At 41.2% G+C, this 22,636-nt stretch overlaps 2 protein-coding genes across 2 annotated transcripts in view; both read right to left on the bottom strand.

The window, feature by feature from the left end:
* The window catches only part of LOC108519338 (serine/threonine-protein kinase Nek5), a 70,212-nt gene extending 62,584 nt beyond the window's left edge, over nucleotides 1-7,628 (bottom strand). Inside the window, exons 1-3 of the mRNA XM_017858266.1 lie at nucleotides 7,495-7,628; nucleotides 6,028-6,098; nucleotides 5,799-5,937 (exon numbers count right to left, since the gene is read on the bottom strand). Coding sequence (XP_017713755.1) covers nucleotides 5,799-5,915 — 117 coding nt within the window. The 5' untranslated portion in view covers nucleotides 5,916-5,937; nucleotides 6,028-6,098; nucleotides 7,495-7,628. The remainder of the gene's footprint in view (nucleotides 1-5,798; nucleotides 5,938-6,027; nucleotides 6,099-7,494) is intronic.
* Nucleotides 7,629-11,104: 3,476 nt separating this feature from the next.
* The window catches only part of NEK3 (NIMA related kinase 3), a 30,980-nt gene continuing 19,448 nt past the window's right edge, over nucleotides 11,105-22,636 (bottom strand). The window contains exons 12-17 of the mRNA XM_017858265.1: nucleotides 20,274-20,323; nucleotides 16,189-16,291; nucleotides 14,867-15,010; nucleotides 14,486-14,620; nucleotides 12,445-12,571; nucleotides 11,105-11,679 (exon numbers count right to left, since the gene is read on the bottom strand). Of these exons, the coding sequence (XP_017713754.1) occupies nucleotides 11,595-11,679; nucleotides 12,445-12,571; nucleotides 14,486-14,620; nucleotides 14,867-15,010; nucleotides 16,189-16,291; nucleotides 20,274-20,323 (644 nt within the window). The 3' untranslated portion in view covers nucleotides 11,105-11,594. The remainder of the gene's footprint in view (nucleotides 11,680-12,444; nucleotides 12,572-14,485; nucleotides 14,621-14,866; nucleotides 15,011-16,188; nucleotides 16,292-20,273; nucleotides 20,324-22,636) is intronic.

The following is a 22,636-nucleotide window of genomic DNA, read 5'->3' as shown; positions in this document are numbered from 1 at the left end:
ATAAATAAATAAATAAATAAATAAATAAATAAATAAATAAATAAATAAAATAAAGGGAGGCAACGTATTATCATGGAAAGAGCAGAGAAAGACTTCGATGGATCTGCTGAGTACTGTGCATCCTGAAGCTAACTGCTTAACCTCTTTAGCCTCAGCTCTTTCACTTGTACAGTGAGAGTAATGAGAGCTACCTTTCAGAGTGGTTGTGAAGATTAAATTGAGTTGATATATATAATAAAACATTCACGATGGTGTGACATACAATGGACACCCTGTAGGTAGTCCCTTCATCATTAGTGTGAACATTTAATATCATTATATGACAACATTATATAAAAATATTGAATGAGACGAGGAAATGTTCAAAATATATTGCTAATAAAAAAAACTGTTACAAAAGAGTATATCCAGGCCGGGTGTGGTGGCTCACGCCTGTAATCCTAGCACTTTGGGAGGCCGAGGTGGGCAGATCACGAGGTCAGGAGTTCCAGACCAGTCTGGCCAACATAGTGAAATCCTGTCTCTATTAAAAATACAAAAATTAGCTAGACACGGTGGCTGAGGCAGGAGAATCGTTTGAACCTGGGAGGCAGAAGCTGCAGTGAGCCGAGACTACGCCACTGCACTCCAGTCTGGGCGACAGAGCAAGACTCCGTCTCAAAAAAAAAGAGTATATCCACCATGACACCAATCATTCTAATAACTTATATATTTATACATTAAAAATAGTCCAGAGAGAAATTCAGCAAAATGTTCATAGTGATTAAGAAAGAGGTTATATGCTATTTTTATTTTCCTCTAAATGGTCTTATTTTCCCCTTTGGTTCCTTTCAAAATTTCTACAATGAACATTTTTATTTTCATAATTAAGGAAAGATAAAACACTTCTATTTGAGCCCAGAAGGAAAAGAACACGCTTGATAATGGTAGGATGATAACAGAAAATATTAGCTTTTTGGTACCTGTAAGAAAATAAGCAATTTAGTTCTGGGGTCTAGTGTAGGGAGTAGGGAGGCATTAGAGAGAAGAAATAGAAATTTCTTTAGATAAGAAGTAATGAAAAACTACATGAGAGTAGACAGGAAGAAAGAAGTAATAAATGTTAATATTGTGACACAGACGTTACAGGTAAATTCGACAATATAAAGAGATATGGGAAAACAGGAATAATTAGGTCTAATATAAGATTCTACTTATTTACGGCATGGTGACAAGGGTAGTTCATGAGTGAAGTGATGAAACAATTGGTGCTCTATTACAAAACTATAGTCAATTTTTGATTCTACTAAAGAATGGGAGAGATGCTCTGAAATGAAGTAATGTACATTTTTATAGAGATTCACCTCTCAAATATTTTCTCCTTACATAGAATTAAAATGGTTTTATAATTCCTGAGTACATACCAGCTTTGCAATAGAGCAAGAGGGCCAGAAAGCATCTGTCCAGTGAATCATCTATCCAATAAGAAGTTATTGAATATCTTCTGGCACCAAGCATTATTATTAGGTGCTGTGTGGAATACCAGCACGAAACGCACATGGACTCAGTCCCCACAGAACATGTTATGGCTAAATAAGGAGGAGAAGGCACAAAATAAACAGCCAAAGCATGTCCAGAAAGAAAGCAGTCAGTACTATAACAGAGGTTCCAATAAAAGTTATGCAAGTTTACAGAGAAAGAGAAATTCTTTAGGGTGGGAGGATTCTGGAGGTATGGTGGAACTCAGCCTTGAACAAGTGGGATCCTGATGCTGGGAGATCAGCAGGCAAGGACCTTGGGAGAGGCAAGCCCGTAAGCAAATGCAGAGGCTGGAGTGGGGGAAAAAAAAGTAGGGTATGTGATAGGAGCCGTAATTTTGGAGCAAATCAGAGAGGGTCTCGAAACTTCTCTGAAGAATGAAACAATATAAAAACACAAGGCAGACCAGGCACAGTGGCTCACACTTGCAATCCCAGCACTTTGGGAGGCCAAAGCAGGAGGATCACTTGAGGCCAGCCTGGGCAACATAACAAGATCTTGTCTCTAAAAAAATTCAAAATTAGCTGGGTGGGTGGCGCATGCTTGCAGTCCTAGCTACTCAGGAGGCTAAGGTAGGAGGATGGCTTGTTCGAGGTTACAGTGAGCTATGATGATGCCACTGCACTCCTGCCTGGGCAACAGAATGAAGCCCTGTCTAAAAAAAAAAAAAGAAAAAAGAAAGAAAGAAAGAAAGGAAAGAAAGGAAAGAAAGGAAGAAAGGAAGAAAGAGAAAGGAAAGGAAAAAGGAAAGGAAAAAGGAAAGGAAAAAGGAAAGGAAAAAGGAAAGGAAAAGGAAAGGAAAAGGAAAGGAAAAGGAAAGGAAAGGAAAGGAAAGGAAAGGAAAGGAAAGGAAAGGAAAGGAAAGGAAAGGAAAGGAAAGGAAAGGAAAGGAAGAACGAACAAGGCAGGCCGGGCGCGGTGGCTCAAGCCTGTAATCCCAGCACTTTGGGAGGCCGAGATGGGCGGATCACGAGGTCAGGAAATCGAGACCACCCTGGCTAACACGGTGAAACCCCGTCTCTACTAAAAATACAGAAAATTAGCCAGATGTGATGGCAGGTGCTTGTAGTCCCACCTACTCGGGAGGCTGAGGCAGGAGAATGGTGTGAACCTGGGAGGCGGAGCTTGCAGTGAGCCAAGATTGCGCCACTGCACTCCAGCCTGGGCGACAGAGCGAGACTCCGTCTCAAAAGAAAAACAAAAAATGCACCAGGCAAACCCCACTTTCTACCTCAATAATAACAATCTGTGTCTCTTTTTCTTTGTACATATATGAACATATTTGTAGGGATACATATATATGGATACTATATATATTTTTACAAAGATTATATCATTCTACGCTTACTATTTTCTCAAACATTGCAAACATTGAAATTTTCCCCGTGTCAATGCTTCACCTACAACATGATTTCTAATAGCCACTTAGTTTTTTATAAATTACTTAACAAATTACCTACTGTTGGACATTTGTTTTCTAACTTTATCTGTGGGGTTTTTCTTTGAATAAACTCCTAATTTCCTAGTTTTCTAATGAGTTTCAAATTTTGTATGATGACTTCATATACGGATTTTATCTTTTATTGACTTAATAAAAGGTTAACACCATTAAGTCAATACTTGCAAATCTTTTGGCACCTTTTCAGTTTTCTTCGAATTTATTTATAGTGTTTGTTTGACATAAAATGTTTTCTATTTTATGTAGTCAAACCTAGGCAACTCTTCCTTTACAGCCTCTGTCCCAGTGAAGGTTTGGGGGCATGGCTGGAGCATTATCAAAATTGGGCTGGAGCCACTTGAAGGATCCAAGTGACCCAGGCCCTCGACAAAAGGACTGAAGCAAATTCAAGGAAGAGGAAGAGTCAACAGTATTCACCAAATAATTGAATGTGGAGAAGGAATAAGCTCACAAATGATCCCAAGGTTTTGAGGTTGGCAGCCATAAGGATATTGATGACATTAATACAGCGCAGCACATAGGAGGTGAAGCTGGTCTGCTTACAACAAGGAAGAATTGCTATTAATACTTGTTTTTGGGTACAATTGTGATACCTAGCCTCCAAGATGGTCTCAATGATCATTATCCTAAATTCTTGATGCACAGGATCTCCAAGATAATAAATGTTTATTCTTTAAGCCACTAAGTTTGGGATAATATGTTACACAGCAATAGATTAATAACACAGATATTGGCCAGGCGCGGTGGCTCACGCCTGTAATCCCAGCACTTTGGGAGGCTGAGACAGGTGGATCATGAGGTCAGGAGATGGAGACCATCCTGGCTAACATGGTGAAACCCCGTCTCTACTAAAAATACAAAAAATTAGCCAGGCGTGGTGGCGAGCACCTATAGTCCCAGCTACTTGGGAGGCTGAGGCAGGGGAATGGCGTGAACCTAGGAGGTGGAGCTTGCAGTGAGCCGAGATCGCACCACTGCACTCCAGCCTGGGTGACACAGTGAGACTCCATCTCAAAAAAAAAAAAATAATAATAATAATAACACGGATATTACCTGAAGTTATCTAGCTGGCAGAAGATATGCAGAACTAGGGTACTGAACGACATCAGGGGTAGAGACAGAGATTTAAGAGTGATCTACTTAGTGGTAAACACTGAAGTGGGGCAGTTTAGGTGACAATGGACAGAAAGAGAAGGTCAGAAAAGGACACAAGGTTGAGGACATATAGAGGGTGAAGAGAGAGATACGCCTGAGGGAGAGCAGTCAGATAAACAAAAGAGAGTGAGCAGAATAATGTCATGGAAGGAAGCTAGACTAGAATAGAGGACATTGTTATGAATATGCCATGGATTCACAAAAGAGACCTATATTGGAAAATAAATCATTATCCCTGGAAGCCAGTTATCTACTCTTGAGCTTTAAGTTTGGGTAGGTTTTCTTGAAATTTGTTTGTGGTAAAATAAAATTTATATCATTTTAACCAAATTTTTAAGTGTACAATTCAATGGCATTAAGTATATTCACATGGTGTAACTTGGGCAGTCCATTTTGCACACGCTTTGTATGGAACTTTTTATGCTACTCTCATTTATAAATTCTCTAGAAGCTGACCAACAAGACTTGCCTTAAAATTAACTCTAGCAAACAATGGACATTATTGTCCCAATATATTTTGAAATGAACATATCACTAAAGAGGGTGACATAAACACTAAGGTGGATTTAGCAAAAATGATTAATTTTTAATTAACTATATTTATTTTCCAAAATCATTAGACCAACAATTACACATGGTTTTCCTCTATTCATTCAGTGCACTCAATAAATTTGTTTAGCGTCTATTATGTGTCAGGAACTGTTCTGCATACTGAGGAAGACAAGCAATAAACAAATGAATAATTAAGAGAGCAAAGTAATTACAGAGCATTATGCTAGTAAGAAAATAAGCCAGGCCAGGAGCAGTGGCTCACGCCTGTAATCCCGGCACTTTGGGAGGCTGAGGCAGGCAGATCACTTGAGTTCAGGAGTTCAAGATTAGCCTGGGCAACATGGTGAAACTCCATCTCTACTAAAAATACAAAAAATTAGCCAGGTGTGGTGGCATGCAACTGTAGTCCAGCTACTCGGGAGGCTGAGGTGGGAGAACTGCTTGAACCCTGGAGGTGGAGGTTGCAGTGAGCCGAGATCATGCCACTGTACTCTAGCCTAAGTGACAGAGCAAGACTCCGTCTAAAAAAAAAAAAAAGAAAAAACAAAAGAAAAGAAATCAGAAACCAGAGTGCTGTGATAAGGTGATAAGATGTGATTGTGGCTGGGGAGCTACACTAGCTAGGGGTTTTGCAGAAAACCCCTTGTCGAGGACCTGAATAAGGAGAGAGGAAGTGTACCACAGAGAAAAGTCAGGGCAACAGAGGAGGCTGGCACCTCATAGGGCCTTTCAGGGTACCCTAAGGAGGGCCATAGGAGCCACAGAGATGTGATCTTATTTCTTTTCTATTTTCATTAAAAAAAAATTTTTTTTGTAGGGACAGGGTCTTGCTATGTTGCCCAGGCTATCTCGAACTCCTGGCTTCACACAATCCTTCCACCTTGGCCGTCAAAAGTGCTGCGATTACAGGGGTGAGCCACTGTGTCCAGCCTCTTTTTAAAAACAAGATCATTGGTTGTGTTTGGACAGTGGACTTAGAAGGTTGAATTAACAAAAATCAATTATGGTTTAAAATTTGTAATTATAAAAAATAAAATTTCCTTTTTATATTGGATTAAAAGCCAGCTGAATATCCCACTGAAAATTAACAGATATTTGAATTTCTTAACTTTACCTTTTCAAAATTGATCTCTTTTATGACACAGTGCTTGCTATCTGATTTCCCTTTAGCTAAGTATGCTTTCCCGAAGGCACCTTGCCCGATGGCCTTAATCACATCGTACTTATCCATGGTCTCCAATGGGGTGAGGTTCCTGGAATTAGAGTAATGTAAATTTATCACACATGTCTCATAAAGACTAACAAAGTCAGAAAATTGATGACTAAAGTGTAAAAGAACTCACTTTGATAAAACTTTCCTCCCAGCCTTGCCAAGACAGAGACAAATAACTTTCCTTGTGGCCACAGATGACAACTGAAATGAGACAGAGTTTCTTGGTCAGACATGGTTCGTAGCTCAGCTTTGATACACTTTTGCCCTGTGTTCCTGGGTAAGTCACTTAACCTGGCAAAATCGCACTTTCCTAATTTCTAAAATGGAATAACAATATCTGTTTTAAAAGTTTGTTCTGAGAATGAAAGATACTATATACCCGGGGCTTGGCACCTTTATAAAGCAGGAATGTCCTTAGGCTTGTGTACTTTTCACAGTCCAGCCTTTCTTAATGGGAACGTACTGCCCCCTAGGGGGAGTTTTGGAAATATATGGGGATGCGGAAGTTGTTTCCCCGAGATTCAGAGGCAAGACATTGACAGGTGGTTGGGGCCTGAGATGCTAGCATTCTGCGATTCGAGAGACAGCCCCGCACAATAAAGGATTACCCTGCGGTCCTACAATCTTGTAGCGTCTTCCTATACACTCAAATGCACGGAAAAATCCGTTTGTAATTATCTGTGGCTAGAACCAAACTCTATTTTACATCGAAATGCTAAGTATTTTTGCAGTTTTAATGAACACTGATTTTTTTTTTTTTTCGAGGAATGCAACTACATGTAAATCAAGGCTTGACTGCACTTTGTTTGGTTTGGAGGTTTACCAACAATTGTTCACCATTTGGGAAAATCACGCCCTTCACTGGCCACGCCGCTCCTGGTCCCGGAGACCTAACAATCTACATTTGCTGCCATCACGTTCAGGCGACTGCCCAGGCGCGGTTACTGGCTGCTTCTCTACTTTTGCCAAGGGTAGTAGTGTCAAGCATTTTCAGATTGAAATATGTACTTTCTTATTGCTTTCCCTCTATTTCCTCTTTATGCTACAGTTACGGCATAATACAGTTTTGTTGCTGTTGTTGCTGCTGTTGTTAATGGGGTGAGCGGGGGGTTGTTTTAGAATAATTTCATGTCAGGGTAGGAAGTGGGTACAATTAGTTTGCAGGGGGCTGGGAACCAGCTCCGCAGCCAGGAGAGGCTGCAGACACCGGAGGACGGGGTTCTGAGAGAAACGCATACGGACTAGGGGCCGGGGGTGACCAGCTGGGAACTGAGGGCCCGCGACCCTCCCGCCCAAGTGGCACCAGAGGGTGGAAGCCCCAAAGTTAGGAAAATTCCTTCTCCCCTAGGGCCGCCCCTGGAGGCGGCCGCGGGTGGGTAGCGAGACGTTTACCCGGACCCGAGCTCAGCGTGAGGAGCGTTGCCATAGAGACCGATGCGCCCGGGACGCTACACCCACGCAGCCCGGAACGCTAGGCCTTTTCTGGGCCGCCCCCGCCGCCCCAGGCAGAGACTCAATCCCTTTCCCCCACGCTGCCCGGTTCCTGAAGCCCTGCGGCGGCTCCGGGCAAGGACTAAGGGCGGCCCCTGCAGCATACCTGCTCCACCGGCTCCGCGGGGCCAACGAAGCGTTCCAGAAGGATCCGGGTTCCCGGGGCCGCTGCGCCTCCCCGCGGCCGGGCGGAGCCGCGCAAGGAAACGCGGGTGGGGCGCGAGGCTGGAATGGCCTGGGGACCCGTCCACACAGTCCACCGCGAGGCAGGGTCAGGCGCGAGGGAGTTTGGAGACCCGACAGAGCCACCCCCACACCGTCCCGTTGCCTTGGGTCGGGATTGCTTTGCGTTGCACTCTACAGTAGCGCTCCCCGCTCTTGCTTACGGTGCACCAGACGCTTCGCAAACGTTCTCTCTTTTCTTTACAACCCCGCAAGGCAGTAGTCTCCTAGTTTTACAAATGAGCTAAACTGAGACAGGTAGAGTGTTTCTTGTACAAGGTCTCAAATATCTCCAAGAGGTGGACGTGAGACTGGAACCGCTTCCTACTCTTTGGGCCACAGCGGCGGCCTGCCAAGGAACTTTCTAACGCAACCGGCGCTGCCCAAGCGTCTGCACGCACACCCCCTCCCCACCCCACCCTGCCCCATTCTGGATTTGCACATCAAGCAGCTAAAACGTTTAAGTAGTTGAAAAAAAATGTATTTTCCAGCAATTGTAAATAGTGACGCAAGTAAAATATATCCAATTGAACCTAAACACTACAGTGATATGGGTACCCTCCATCGTCCATCACACACATGCAAAAGCCCACAAAAAAAGCTATTTTAAAAATTATAAGTTTACATCACTACTTTTCCTTCTTAAAATCATCTCTCCGCCATCCCCTCCCCGTCCCTGCCACAAAACATTTCCTCTTCTTATAAGCACTATAGTCAAATTGGATAAGGACTGAACCAAAGGCCTCATTTTGATCTCATTGCATCTTTAAAGTCTCTGTCTCCGAATACAGTCTCATTATGAGTTACTGGTGTTAGATTTCAATATGTGAATTGGGAGTGGCTGGGGCAGGGGCGAATGCAGCCCATAACAGGAGTCCAAAACTTGTTTAGGAGTTGGAACAGCCAATGTTAGTTTCTTTGGCAGTGAAATTCCCTCAAAATAGTAGTAAGTATATGATCTACTTGTTTTTGTTTAATTTCATGTGTCAGTGACCACACCCACATTTCTTCCCTAGAATTCTTAGACATGCTTTATTAAATCATATCTTCATTCTTCTTTCCTCATAGAATTTTATCCCAGTTATCTTTTTCATGCTTGAAAGTCTTATTGATCATCCTGTCATACTGCTGAAAGAAGTATAGAAATGGAAATTTACATTTCCTGCTCACAGAATTTTTTTTCTGGATTGTTAAAATTACTAGTACTACACAATTGATCACAATAAAATATATCACAATACTGATAATTATATTAAATATAACAAAATAAAATTGTATCGAAAATTCATCTCTTTAAGACCTGGATGGGCTCCCCATGCGTCATCAGTTCCTGTATCCATAGATGAATGCTAACTTCTTGCTACAATGAAGTTTAACAGTGAGTCTCTTCCATTTTTTTTTAAGGCTGTAAGTGCTGAGAAATAAGTACATAAGAATGAAAAGTTTTGTTAAATGTGTCCCTCAATTTTTGTCTAGTTGTATCTCAAGAATCATATAGTAAGCTATCATCAAAAATGGTTTATAATCATGAACTGGTAATTCCATTATTCTTCTGAAATTTTATTAAAAGCAAAACCCCATAAGCCATTCTGATTTTAAAAAGGATTATCCAATACTTATCCAGTCTCTCAGTAACTGTACATAATTTCAAGTTTTTTTGTTTGATGGTTTGGAAATGTTTATACCCTGGGGCAATGCTAAGATTGAAGATGACTAAGAAGTATGGAATACAGTATATATGGAAGCTCAGTATCTGGAAATATCCTTAGAATGATCCATGCCTGCTTTAACTTGAAAAATGTTCAAGAGAGTGGTAAGCTAATTTCAAAGAGCTCACCTAAATAACTTTGGGAAATGGTATTTGACTGGAAACCATGAGACAATAGGAAAGATACATAAACTCTGTACCTTAGTTGGTAAACTTGTATCTCCCAGGGGTATAGGTTAATGCTTTGGAAACTGCTTTACAAATAGACTAGGATCGAACAGCTAAGCAGGTGGTGGATGGTGCAAGCCAGTTTTCTCATTGTCAGGGAGAGAAGTTATAGAAAAGCATGAGAAGAAGGCTAGAATGAACCTTGTAGTATTGGGTTAGTTGTAGGCATCAGTATGGACCCATGCTTAATTTAATGTATGTACAGATGGAGAGATACAGAAATAACTGTAGAGATGTATGGATAGTTATACAATTATACAGTATACACAGGTTAGTATATACACATATACTTCCTAGCTCTGCTGAGAGGGCCTAAAAGCAGTGACACCCCAGGAACAACAAGCACACCCAGCAACCAGATCTTGGTTTCTAAACCAGTGGGAACCTTGTTGAAATGGATGATTTTGGGGCTGGGGCAGAGAAGGTAAAGATGAGTCTGGACGATCTTGTAGTGCTACAAAGGAAGGAAGTGCTCCAAAAGAATAGGGGCACATCAAAGGGACATAGGAGGTGACCTGAAACAATCCCCAACAGCAAAAGTTAGAACAATTTAAGCAAGAAAACAAACAATTTATTATTGGATTATACTCACACCCCCAGAGGTGGAGATTAATTCCTCTGCATTTGACTACAAGCTGGAGTGTGTGACTTGCTTATAGTGAACACAGCATGAACATGGACAATTACAAAGTTGATAGTGGAGAGCCTGGCAGACACTGCCTTCATCAAGTGATCAAGGTGAACGACACTGGGAAGAAGTCATGCTGATGCTGTGTACTCCTTGAAATGATGTGATGAGAAGGGCACTTCACCTTTGTGGTTTTCCCCAAAATCCATAAGCTTAGTTCAATTGTGAGACAAACCCAAATTGAGCAACAGTCTACAAAATACCTGAGAAGTACTCAAAAACATCAAGGTCCCAAAAAACAAGGAAAGATTTAGAGACTGCCTGAGACCACCGGAGATTAAAGATATCCAAATGTAAATACAGCATATATGTGAGGTAGGGTTCTATACCACAGGGTTTTATACATTAAGATTTAAAAACTGTTAAATATTTAAAAGATGTATATTTTCCAGATTTCAGCAAGTGCTTGTTAATGACCCTAAATGTATTTTCCCCCTTCTCTTCACTTTAGCACTGTTCCCTGTATCTGTCTGGCTCATGTCTCTGTGACAGGTGTTGAGCGAAGCCTGTTTCTTTAGTGAAATATTCTCATCTCACTAAAGTGCACAGTATTAGATGAGGTTAACACACACGACAGGACCCAGCACATGTGTGCCATGCATCCCCCTATTTATTCCACATCACTCTCTAGTTTCTGATATTTACCATTTCTGCTCCTCACCTCTGGCCTCTTCCTTCCTCATCTACAGGACTGCTATCTTCTGACAAGATCTGCAGACCACCTCACGCTTCCCAGGGCTGACCCTCCAACCCAGGCTCTTTTGTGCATCCTATGAGGGACCGTATTTAAGGACAGCTGGTGAAGACCATTGGAATGATCTTCAAACTACTCAGAATCAGGTCATATTGAAAAACTGCACACATTACTATATCATAATTAAATATATTTAATTCTCAAGCCTTTAGGAAGTGTAAAAAGAGTCACATAATAATAAACACAAATCATGTGAATAACATACGGGCTGCTGTAATGGTCTATGGTCAGCATCCCTCTGAGGTAGGCATTATTATCTTCATTTTATGGTTAAGGAAATTGGGGCTCGAAGAGATTAAGTAATTTCCCACAATCACACAAGTAGGTAGTGGCAGGCTAGCATCCCATTTCTGTTCTATGGGACTGCAAAGTCCAATGCTCACACTCATTCCACTACACTTTCTCTCTCGAATTCAAAAACTTACAGGAGTTCCAGACTTTTCAAACTCATGATACTAATCAAGAACAATTTTAAGTATTAAGAGTTTCCTCTGCTTCATTCTGTTTCCAAAGGAAAATATACATCGCACAAACTCATGATCATCTCAACATGAACTCCTGAGTGAAGCCTCTCCTCAGTGTGACTCAGGAACACTCCCTCAGGCATTATCCGTCACACAGGCCTTGCCATCCAGCTCGCTTCTTCAGCTCTGACACCCAGTCGGGGTTGTCATCTTCCTCCTCAAAGTCCCTGTGAAAAAACAATTTGGACCATAAACCTCTACATTAGGGGCACAGTATCTGTTGGTGAGTTCAAAGCAGGACACCACCATAACAATACTTAAGCTTTTGAAAAATGAGTTCTATAAGGCAACTGAAGGGAAAAAATTGTCAGTTCTTCCAAAAGATCACTTCTTTGACTGTTTCTAACACTTTTAAAAATGTAAAACCTAATATATTAAAAAATAACAAGTTCAAGCTGAAAGGCTATAGGTGTAGGGCTCAATCAGGAATTTTATAATCATATTGTAAGGTATTACCCATCCCAGACAAAAGATCAGGATATAAATACCCATTTATGATGGCCGGGCATGGTGGCTCACGCCTGTAATCCCAGCACTTTGGGAGGCCAAGGTGGACAGATCACGAGGTTGGGAGATTGAGACTCTAACACGGTGAAACACTGTCTCTACTAAAAATACAAAAAATCAGCCGGGCGTGGTGGCAGGCACCTGTAGTCCCAGCTACTCAGGAGGTTGAGGCAGGAGAATGGCGTGAACCCAGGAGGCGGAGCTTGCAGTGAGCTGAGATCCGCCACTGCACTCCGGCCTGGGAGACAGAGAGAGACTCCGTCTAAAAAAAAAAAAAAATTCCATTTATGATGAAAAGTAATATAAGAGATCCCTACCAAACCTGAAATTATCATGGTCTAATTTAAATCACACACACACACACACACACAAACACACATACACTCCACCCCCAGCTAAAGCTTTCTACACATATCACAACGTACGTGTCCTCCTCATCTAGCCCAGGCTCAAGTCGCTCTGGATCCAAAATGACAGAATCGTGACCTCCGTCGACACTGTCCGATGCTTCTGTTTCTTCAGACAGGGGGCCTTTCAAGAACCCTTCTGAACCTTCAGGAGATATTAACAGAAAGTATACCAATTTAAACAGTATTTACTTATTTCATGCAGTTTGACTAAAATCTTCCATAAGCTTGCTGGCTGAGGACAATGCCATGTCCCATTACTCTTGTGTAGTGTCTCCCCATATTACCCAACCCCAACATGATTGTGGGCATAAAACAGGCCCCGGAAGCAGAAGCACCAGGACATGGACTAAATTTATAAACGGAACTTTCTTTATTCTTTTTTTTGAGTCAGGGTCTCACTCTGTCACCCAGGCTGCAGTGCAGTGGCATGATCATGGCTCAGTGCAGCCTCGAACTCCCAGGCTCAAGAGCTCCTCCTACCTCAGACTCCCAAGCTGCTGGGACTAGAGGCGTCCAGAACCATGCCTGGCTAATTTTTTTAGTAGAGGCGAGGTCTCGCTATGTTGCCCAGGCTTGTCTTGAACTCCTGAGCTCAAGCAATCCTCCTGTTAAAGCCTCCCAGAGTGCTGGGGTTACAGGCATGAGCCACCACACCCAGCCTATAAACAGGATTTTCTTTAAGAGAAAAAAAAAAACTCGGAAAATTACCATAAAACCCTCCCAATATAAGAATGTATATTAAGGCATTAAAAGTTACCTTTGAAAGTTGAGTTATAGTAATTTCTTTTTTCCTTTGAACTTTCTCCTCCCAAGTTTTCACAATGGGGAGGAAGAAAAGTAGGAAACTGAAGGAAGACCATATGCATGCTTAAAAATTTTTTCCAGGTGTAATTACTTTTAGATTTCTCACAAACAGCATGAAAAACACAGGCCAAATCTTCTAAAAGGCATTTCAAAATAGAACTATGACATAGTTTTTAAACAGGGAGTTTCCTAAAATGACAAAGACTTTATCACTGGACCAGACAGAAAATCCTGGACCTAAAATTGCAAAATTGAAATTCATAACCATTAACCTTCCCTAACATTTTCCTCCCATGAATTAGCGTCTTCTTAGGGCTTCCATGACCTTTTGTGCACAGTTCTATCTGAATGCATATATCACAGGGCACTATAATTCCTTATCAGTGTGCTGACCTCCCATGTAATGAACTCCTTCATCCTTAGGGCAGGAATTGTGTTTTATTCTTTTTTTCATCTTAACCTATGTTAGGCATTCAATAAATACTGACCAAATAAACAAATACAACTAAATCGTTGCAATAAATATAGTCAGACTTGCCATACCATTACCTGCTCTACTTGGTATAATTTATCTTAGATCTTAACCTAGCAAGGTGGCTTAGTAATTAAATTATCATAATTATAATACACATACACACATACATATCTAATACAGACCACTGACCTAGATTCCTAAGGACAGTATTATAAAAAAATTATTTTACACAATGTTAGTAAGATGTCTGTAAAAAAATTTACAAATCAAATCCTAATTGTTCATCCTTTTTGAGCTCTATTCAATGTAACAGAGTTCAGGTATACAGCAAAAGAAATCTTGGAGTTGTTGCTAAAGCAATGGCATATTTGCATAACAAAAATGGGCTCCTCTTCAAAGAAAGTAGTAGCAGGATTATGAAAATAAGCAAACAAATGAGCAAACAGAAGTAATGTAGCTCCATGAAAAATTTTAATTGTAGCTTAAGACTGGCTAGAAAAGATTAAACAACACCTAAAAATACAATGTTATGAATTATTTTACAACTTTGAAATCAAAGCGTTTCTGGGAGGAGGGAAACCCTTTGAATTGAGTTTTGAAAGATGAGAACATTTCTGTGGATGGATACTGGTGATGGCTGCACAACAATGTGGCATACTTAGTACCACTGAACTGCACACTTTAAAAGGGTTCAAATGTAAATTTTATGTTATATATATTTACCACAATTTTCAAAAAGTTAAAGGGTTTCCAAGGTCACATACAGACATGAATTACCTGGTCTATATATTGTGTACGTTTGAAAGGCCAAGCTGAGATCAGCATTCTTAAGGAAGTTCAACAAAGTGTCAGGGGTCTCTCTGAGCCACTGCTTACGAGTAGTATTTTTGCTGTATTTTATTACAGAACCACCTAGTTGGAAAAGACAAAAATTAGTGCCGAATAAAAAAAGATTTTTCAGCATGTACTTTCCAGATCATATTTTCAAGCAAAGTTAATTATATTTGACTGTTAACTAAAATCTACTTCATTCACCTGTATAAGCAATGCTCTGATGTGTGACACCAAATACCCTTCACAGACATTAAAAGCCTCTAGTGCACTAAGTATTAGAAAAAGTTCTCTAGTAAAATAATAGTATTCAATCTGACTACTAACCTCTATCATCCTCTGCTGTTAAACTGGAGGTGAGTATGGATGCCTTTTCCAAAGCTGTAAGAGCTGTATTGGGTACATTTTTCTCCCACTGTCGTCTGTGAAGATTTGGTGAACTGGCTTTCCTCAGATGGACTGACTCATTACCTGATTTTAAAATGTAAAAAAGGAATGCGAAGCATGTTATTTTATGTATCCATCTCTGTCCACACAGAGACTGTCTAACAACAATATGGAAGTGTTTCTTTTCTCTTTCAAACTCAGATCTATGTTTGAAAGATCAATGTTCTTTCAAATCTAAGTAGCAAAGGAAATTAAAAAAAAAATCCAAAATGAAAAGTTAAAATGAATCATTACAGTGACTGAGTTTAAAAAAAAAACAAGGCCGGGCGTGGTGTCTCAAGCCTATAATCCCAGCACTTTGGGAGGCCGAGACGGGCGGATCACGAGGTCAGGAGACCTCCTGGCTAACACGGTGAAACCCCGTCTCTACTAAAAAAAAAGTACAAAAAAATTACCCGGGCGAGGTGGCGGTCGCCTGCAGTCCCAGCTACTCAGGAGGCTGAGGCAGGAGAATGGCGTGAACCCGGGAGGCAGAGCTTGCAGTGAGCTGAGATCCGGCCACAGCACTCCAGCCTGGGTAGCAGTGCGAGACTCCGTCTCAAAAAACAAAACAAAACAAAAAAAAACCAATATGTAGGCCGGGTGCGGTGGCTCACGCTGGTAATCCCAGCAATCTGGAAGGCCAAGGCAGGCGGATCATGAGGTCAGGGATCGGAGCCTCCTGGGCGTAACATGGTGAACCCCGTCTCTTACTGAAATTACAAAAAAAAACAAACAAAAAAAAAAAATTAGCTACTTGGGAGGGCTGGGGCAGGAAATGAGAATGGTGTGAACCCAGGAGGCAGAGCTTGCAGAGAGCCGAGATTGGGCCACTGTACTCCAGTCTGGGCAACAGAGCGAGACTCCATCTCAAAAAAAATTAAAATAAATAAAAAAAAATATGTATATACTTACATGTTACACATTGTGCAAGAATGAAGCCCTGGGAGGACTTATATACACACAGTATGCTATGCTTTTTAAGGTGGCTAGCACAATAAATACCACTGTTTCTAATGGCTCTTACTGATAAACGCTATTCTTTCTTTTGTTGTAGGTAAATAAAATATTTCTAAAACATTAAAAAAGTTACTAGATAAGCAAACAAATATCAGCTTGTACTCTTGTTTATGATACCTGAGACCTAGTAACATAAAAATTGGTATTCCCTCTGTACTTCCCAACTCCTCATCTAAGAAATGATTAGAATTTGAATAACTTACCTTTTTCTTCTCTGTTTACTCTTCTCAGTGCACTTTCAACTACATTTTCATCAATGCCTTCCAAATCAGCATGGCTACCCTTTCTATCTTGTTCTTCCTCTTGCTTTAAAAGAGATTAACAATACAGATTAAATAATGCTTGAATTGCTACAAAAAAGGTAAACAAATATGCAAAGTCAGCCATTTTAATTTCAAATAAAAATTAATGGATTAAAAAACATGCATAATCATAGAACCCCAAAGACATGTATATTAATAGCCATCTATATCTACATGTATTTAACATATATGTATATTAACAACCATAAACCTACATACATGTATATATTAATAGACGTATGCATTAATAGCCATTAATATCAATTATTATAAATACAAAGAGGATACATTAAAATGACAGATATTTGACAGGTCTTTACTAAGGAAAAGAGTAATGAAAAATTTCAATATGGTTTGCTGTACTGGGCTTTACAAACTGTAATATTAAAATGAGACATTTTATAAAGTTGCCATATAGAATCAAAATATTCCCACTTCAGTATCTTTCCAAATTATCTAAGCCCTTGATTTATTTCACGAAATATAGTAATACACTATCTAGTTTACTAAATCTGCATATATTTTGAGAAGGAGTACATATTGAATGCCTAAACAGTCCCAGGCAAAGAAGTTCTCAATTCTTTATTGACTGAATAAACAAACAGTAGGCTTGGGTGGCATGGTGGGTTTTCTTATTTCTAAGCAGTGGTTCTGAAACTTCTCTTCCCACACATGTAGGGAACATAAAAATCTGTCACTTAACAGTGGTGGTTCACTTATAGCAGCGATTTCAAAGCCTCCTACACTCAAGAATGACATCAGAATCTCGGAGGAGTAGTGGTGAGGGGCAGCTGTGAAAAGCCCCCCAGGGGATTCCAGTCTTTCCTTCCCATTGAGGATCACTGCTTTCTGTGTCTGCAGTGGCCTCCCACGTTCCTCTGGGTGCTATTCAACTCTGCCTCATTGCCATTGTCCTTTGCTGGCCTGCACACAAGTTTTCCTACCTCAAGTCCCTCATTCCCTGACCGACTTTTTGGCCTTTTCTCCATTTTGTTCACGTGTTGCACCCTTTTCATTTTGCGAACACATATTGCTGTGTCCACTACAGGTGGTATCAAACTATAGCTTATGGGCACAGATCATCTGCAAAGGGCACAAGGAAACATTTTAGGGGATGGAAATTCTTTTCTTTTTGAGACAGAGTCTTGCTGAGTTGCCCAGGCTGGAGTGCAGAAGTGTTATCATAGCTCACTGCGCCTCAACTTCCCAGGTTCAGGCAATCCTCCTGCCTCAGCTTCCCAGTAGCTGGGACTACAGGCATGTGTCACCATGCCCACCTAAAATTTTTAATTTTTTGTAGAGATGGGGTCTCACTGTGTTGCCCAGGTTGGACTCAAACTCCTGGCCTCAATCAATGCTCCTGTCTCCGCCTCCCAGAGTGTTGGTATTACAGGCGTAAGCCACTCTGCCCTGCCTGGAAGTTCTATAAGATGACTGTGGCAGGGGTTATATGGATGTTCAAATACCATCACCAAAATTTATCAAATTGTGCACAAAAATGGGTAAATTTTGTGGCATGTAAATTATATCTCAAAAAGTTGGAAAACAAAAAAAACAGACATTACAATGAAAAGAAAAAAAAAGTATAGAGGTCTGTATTCCATTTGTAGCAACATAATGATGGGATGTTGTTATTTATTTAGAACTTATGGTTCATTCAAAAAATTTACAAGTTTAATTACTAGTGCATTGCATGAAGAGAGCAATTTGTTGTCAGTACAACATCTTTTCCTTTTTGAATTGAAAGGTTAGGCCAGGCGAAGTGGCTCACACCTGTAAATTCCAGCACTTTGGGAGGCCAAGGTGAGAGGATCACTTAAGCCCAAGAGTTCAACACCAGCCTGGGCAACATAGTGAGACCTCATTCCTATAAAAAAATTTAAAAATTATCCAGGCATGGTGGTATGCACCTGTAGTTCCAGCTACTCAAGAGGCTGAGGTGGGAGGATCCCTTGAGCCCAGGAGGTCGAGTTTGCCATGAGTGGTGTTCATGCCACTGCACTCCAGCCTACGCAACAGAGAGAGAGAGAGAAGGAGAGAAGGAGAAAAAGAAAGGTTAACTGAAATACTGAAGAAAAAAATCAATAGTATACGATTTGCTAAGGGGGGTGTGACAACACTGAAACATGGATCAGTTGTTAATATCCACAGCTTTAGAGAAGCTTCAGTGTAAAAGAATGTCACAGTTGCCCAGGGCTAGACAGGATGAACAGGACCCCGAATGCCAGCCTGAAAATTGACTCTTGGGATAACAAGGAGGCACTACAAGGCATTGAACAGAAAAATGTTAAGATCTAAATAGTAATCTAAATGTTATTCAGCACAGCAATAAAAAGGAATGAAGTTTTGACACACAGAAGAACTTAAAAACATTATGTAAGTGAAAGAAGCCAGACATAAAAGGACAAATATTGTATGATTCCCCTTGTATGAAATACTTAGAATAGGCAAATTCACACAAAGATTTGAGCAGCTACCAGGGGCTACCAGATTTGAGATTAGAGGCTGCCAGGGGCTGCAGTAGTAGAAGTGGGAGTTATTGTTTAACAGGTACAGAGTTTCTGTTTGGGATAATAAAAAGTTTTAGAAATAGATAGTAGTGATAGTTGCACAATACTATAAATGTAATTAACACCACTGAATTGTACACTTAGAATTGGCTAAAATGGCACATTTTATGTTATGTATATTGTACCACCATAAAAAAACAAAAAGCAGGCCATACGTGGTGGCTCACACCTGTAATCCTAGCACTTTGGGAGGCCAAGGCAGGCAGATCACATGAGGTCAGCAGTTCAAGACCAGCCTGGCCAACATAACAAAACCCTACCTCTACTAAAAGACAAAAACTTAGCTGGGCATGGTGGCTCGTGCCTGTGGTCCTAGCTAACCAGGAGGCTGAGGCATGAGAATCGCTTGAACCCGGGAGGCAGAGGTTGCAGTGAGCCATGATCACGCCACTGCACTCCAGTCTGGGTGGCAGAGGGCAATTCTGTTTGAAAATAAACAAACAAACAAACCAAAAAGCAGCCATGCCCAATGGCTCACACCTATAATCCCAGCACTTTGAGAGGCTGAGGTGGGAGGATCACTTGAGCCCAGCAGTTCAAAGATGCAGTGAACCATGTTCATGCCACTGCACTCCAGCTTGGATGCCAAAGTGAGACTCTACCTAAAAAAAAAAAAAAAAAAAAGCCAGGATAACACAAGATTTTCATGACTGAAAGCAAGACAAAATTCTTTCACATCTGTATTGAAACCACTGTCATCAGTAATAAAAAATGGAGGCCAGGCGTGGTGGCTCACGCCTGTAATCCCAGCACTCTGGGAGGCTGAGGCAGGTACTCAGCAGGCTAAGGCAGGAGAATGGTATGAACCCGGGAGGCGGGGCTTGCAGTGAGCCAAGATCGTGCCACTGCACTCCAGCCTGGGAGACAGGGCGAGACTCCGACTCAAAAAATAATAACAAATGGAAAAGTAAACAATAAATGGTGACCCAAAGTGGCTCAGCTGACAGTGCAGATGAACAGCTACTAGTTATTTCACATACCAAAAGATGAAGGAAGAAGTACTTAACCTGAGGGAACAGGTCACAGTCTTCCAAATATCTTATGGCACTTAAGGGTACCCAGTATCCAGGAGGTAGATATTTCATAAATGTAATTTTTTTTTTTTTTGACATGGAGTTTCACTCTTGTTGCTCAGGCTGGAGTGCAATGGCGCAATCTCAGCTCACTGCAACCTCCGTCTCCAGGTTCACTTGATTCTCCTGCCTCAACCTCCCGAGTAGCTGGGATTATAGGTGCATGCCAACATGCCTGGCTAATTTTTGTATTTTTAGTAGAGATGGGGTTTCACCATGTTGGCCAGGCAGGTCTCCAACTCCTGACCTCAGGTGATCCACCTGCTTCAGCCTCCCAAAGAGCTGGGATTACAGGCGTGAGCCACCACGCCCAGCCTCATAAATGTAATTTTAAAGCACTTACCACTGTGCTTGCTTCATTTCCCAAAGTTATCCTGATTCTGCTGGGGTTTGCTTTTAAAAGAGACAGAGAAGGTAGAAAGATAAAACACATAAAGGGTCATCCTATTAAGTTCCTAATATGATCTGCATACAGCTGGAGAAGCGAGTGAGGTTATTAAAGTCAAAGAACCAAAGCTCTCTGATATCCTGAATGGGAATAACAGGCTTTAATCACCTAATAATACATCTCAGTTGTTGAAAGAGGTTATTTCCACTGTTTCATTCCTAAAGTTAAAATCTAAAAGTTAAAAGACATCTCCACTCACTTATGCCAACCCATTTAAGCACTAAGAGGTAACATACTCTGCATACTTAAGGTCATTATCCCCTTTGGTGCATGCTAGCTAGTGGAGTCCGTGCTTTTCCTGTCAGCTATCACAGCTGGTGGAATAGGTATCCCTAAGAAGAAGTGAGCTGTTTATTAACTCAGAAGAGACCAGCAGGAGGAGTCAGGAGAGAACTCTGGCAATTGATCCCTTTGGTAGGAATGGCTATGCCTCATTTGTCTCTGGCAGAGCCCTGTGGTTCATGTCCGTTATTCACTCAACATTTTAAAAAATTGCTATTGAACATGGATGATGATACACTGAGAATACAAGAGTGAGCAAGTCAGATGCGATCCCTGCCCTGTTCCATTTCATTGTTCTGGTCTGTCTACAGATTAAACTGGAGATGCCATCAGATGTATGGTCCCAGTTTGGTGGCATTTCTCTAACTACTTTATTCCTCTTTAGAAACTGTAATACTACACTTTTTCGGCCGGGTACAGTGGCTTCTCCCTGTAATCCCAGCACTTTGGGAGGCCAAGGCAGGTGGATCACCTGAGGTCAGGAGTTTGAGACCAGTCTGGTCAACATGGTGAAACCCTGTCTCTACCAAAAAAAAAAAAAATTAGCTAGGTATGGTGGCACACGCCTGTAGTCCCAGCCACTCTGGAGGCTGAGGCACGAGAATTGCTTGAGCCCGGGAGGCAGGGGTTGCAATGAGTCAAGATCGTACCACTGCACTCCAGCCTGGGAGACAGAGCGAGACTCTGTCTCAAAAATAAAATAAAGGTAATTTAAAAAAACCTACACTTTTCCAAACTACTTTGAAATTTTTCTTAGTCTCTTTTTTTCTTGCCCAGTATTTTAAAACTAATTTCCCACTACCTTGGGATGTGAACAAAAGCCACAGAATAACACCTATGCTAAAGCAAACTGGTAAAACAAAGGTAACTGGCTATCTCTTAACTAATGGAGAAAAGGTTGAGTTGTAAGACTGAAGGGTTTGCATCCTTCCAAAAACAACATTTAAAAGTTAAGTTTAAGAAAACAATACAGTTCTCAAAATGTTTCTTTTGTAGTATCTGCATATAACATTATGATAAAGAGCACCAGGCAATGGAGGTTTTGCAACATGTCCCAGCAGTGGGTGATCTCCCACACTTCTTAATTCTTCTCCTGTATTCTGTTCATAGCTACTAGCTCTGTTGGATTTCTTCAGAAGGAAATCACTGATGAGAAAGGAAAAGGAATAAAAATAGCTTTGAAAAAAATTCAGAGATGACAACTTCTAAAGAGACAATAAATTAAATTTGCATTTTCTCAGGATAGACTATAGATGGATGAAAACTTCATGCAGCTGTTATGTGGATGATTCACAACTTTGGAAAAGCCTCTGGTTTTTGTTTTTAATTAGGATATTTTATTGTTTAAGAGCAGTTTTAGGCCAGGCACAGTGGCTCAGGCCTGTAATCCCAGCACTTCGGGAGGCCGAGGTGGGGGGATCACCTGAGGTCAGGAGTTCGAGACCAGCCTTACCAACATGGTGAAACCCCATCTCTACTAAATTCAAACAATTAGCCAGGCATGGTGGCACATGCCTGTAATCCTAGCTACTTGGGAGGCTGAGGCGAGAGAATTGCTTGTACCTGGGAGGCAGAGGTTGCAGTGAGCCGAGATTGTGCCATTGCACTCTAGCCTGGGCAACAAGAGTGAAGCTCCATTTCAAAAAAAACCAAGCAGTTTTAGGTTCACCGCAAAACTGAGTGGTGAGTACAGTCCCATATACCACCTGTCCCCACACACACAGTACCTCCCCAATACCAACATGCCGCTCCTTTACAGTCAATGAGCCTACTCTGACACATCACTACCACCCAGCACCCAGAGTCCACAGTTTACATTAGAAAAGCTTCTCTTTTAACCTAGAAGAAATGGATAAATTCCTGGACATATACACTCTCCCAAGACTAAACCAGGAAGAAGTTGAATCCCTGAAGATACCAATAGCAGGCTCTGAAATTGAGGCACTAATTAATAGCCTACCCATGAACCAAAGTCC

Source organism: Rhinopithecus bieti, unplaced genomic scaffold (assembly GCF_001698545.2).
Source record: "Rhinopithecus bieti isolate Rb0 unplaced genomic scaffold, ASM169854v2 scaffold_48477, whole genome shotgun sequence".
Lineage (NCBI taxonomy): Eukaryota > Metazoa > Chordata > Mammalia > Primates > Cercopithecidae > Rhinopithecus > Rhinopithecus bieti.
The sequence above is the reverse complement of the archived record's forward strand: the minus strand, read 5'-3'. Positions and strand labels throughout refer to the sequence as shown.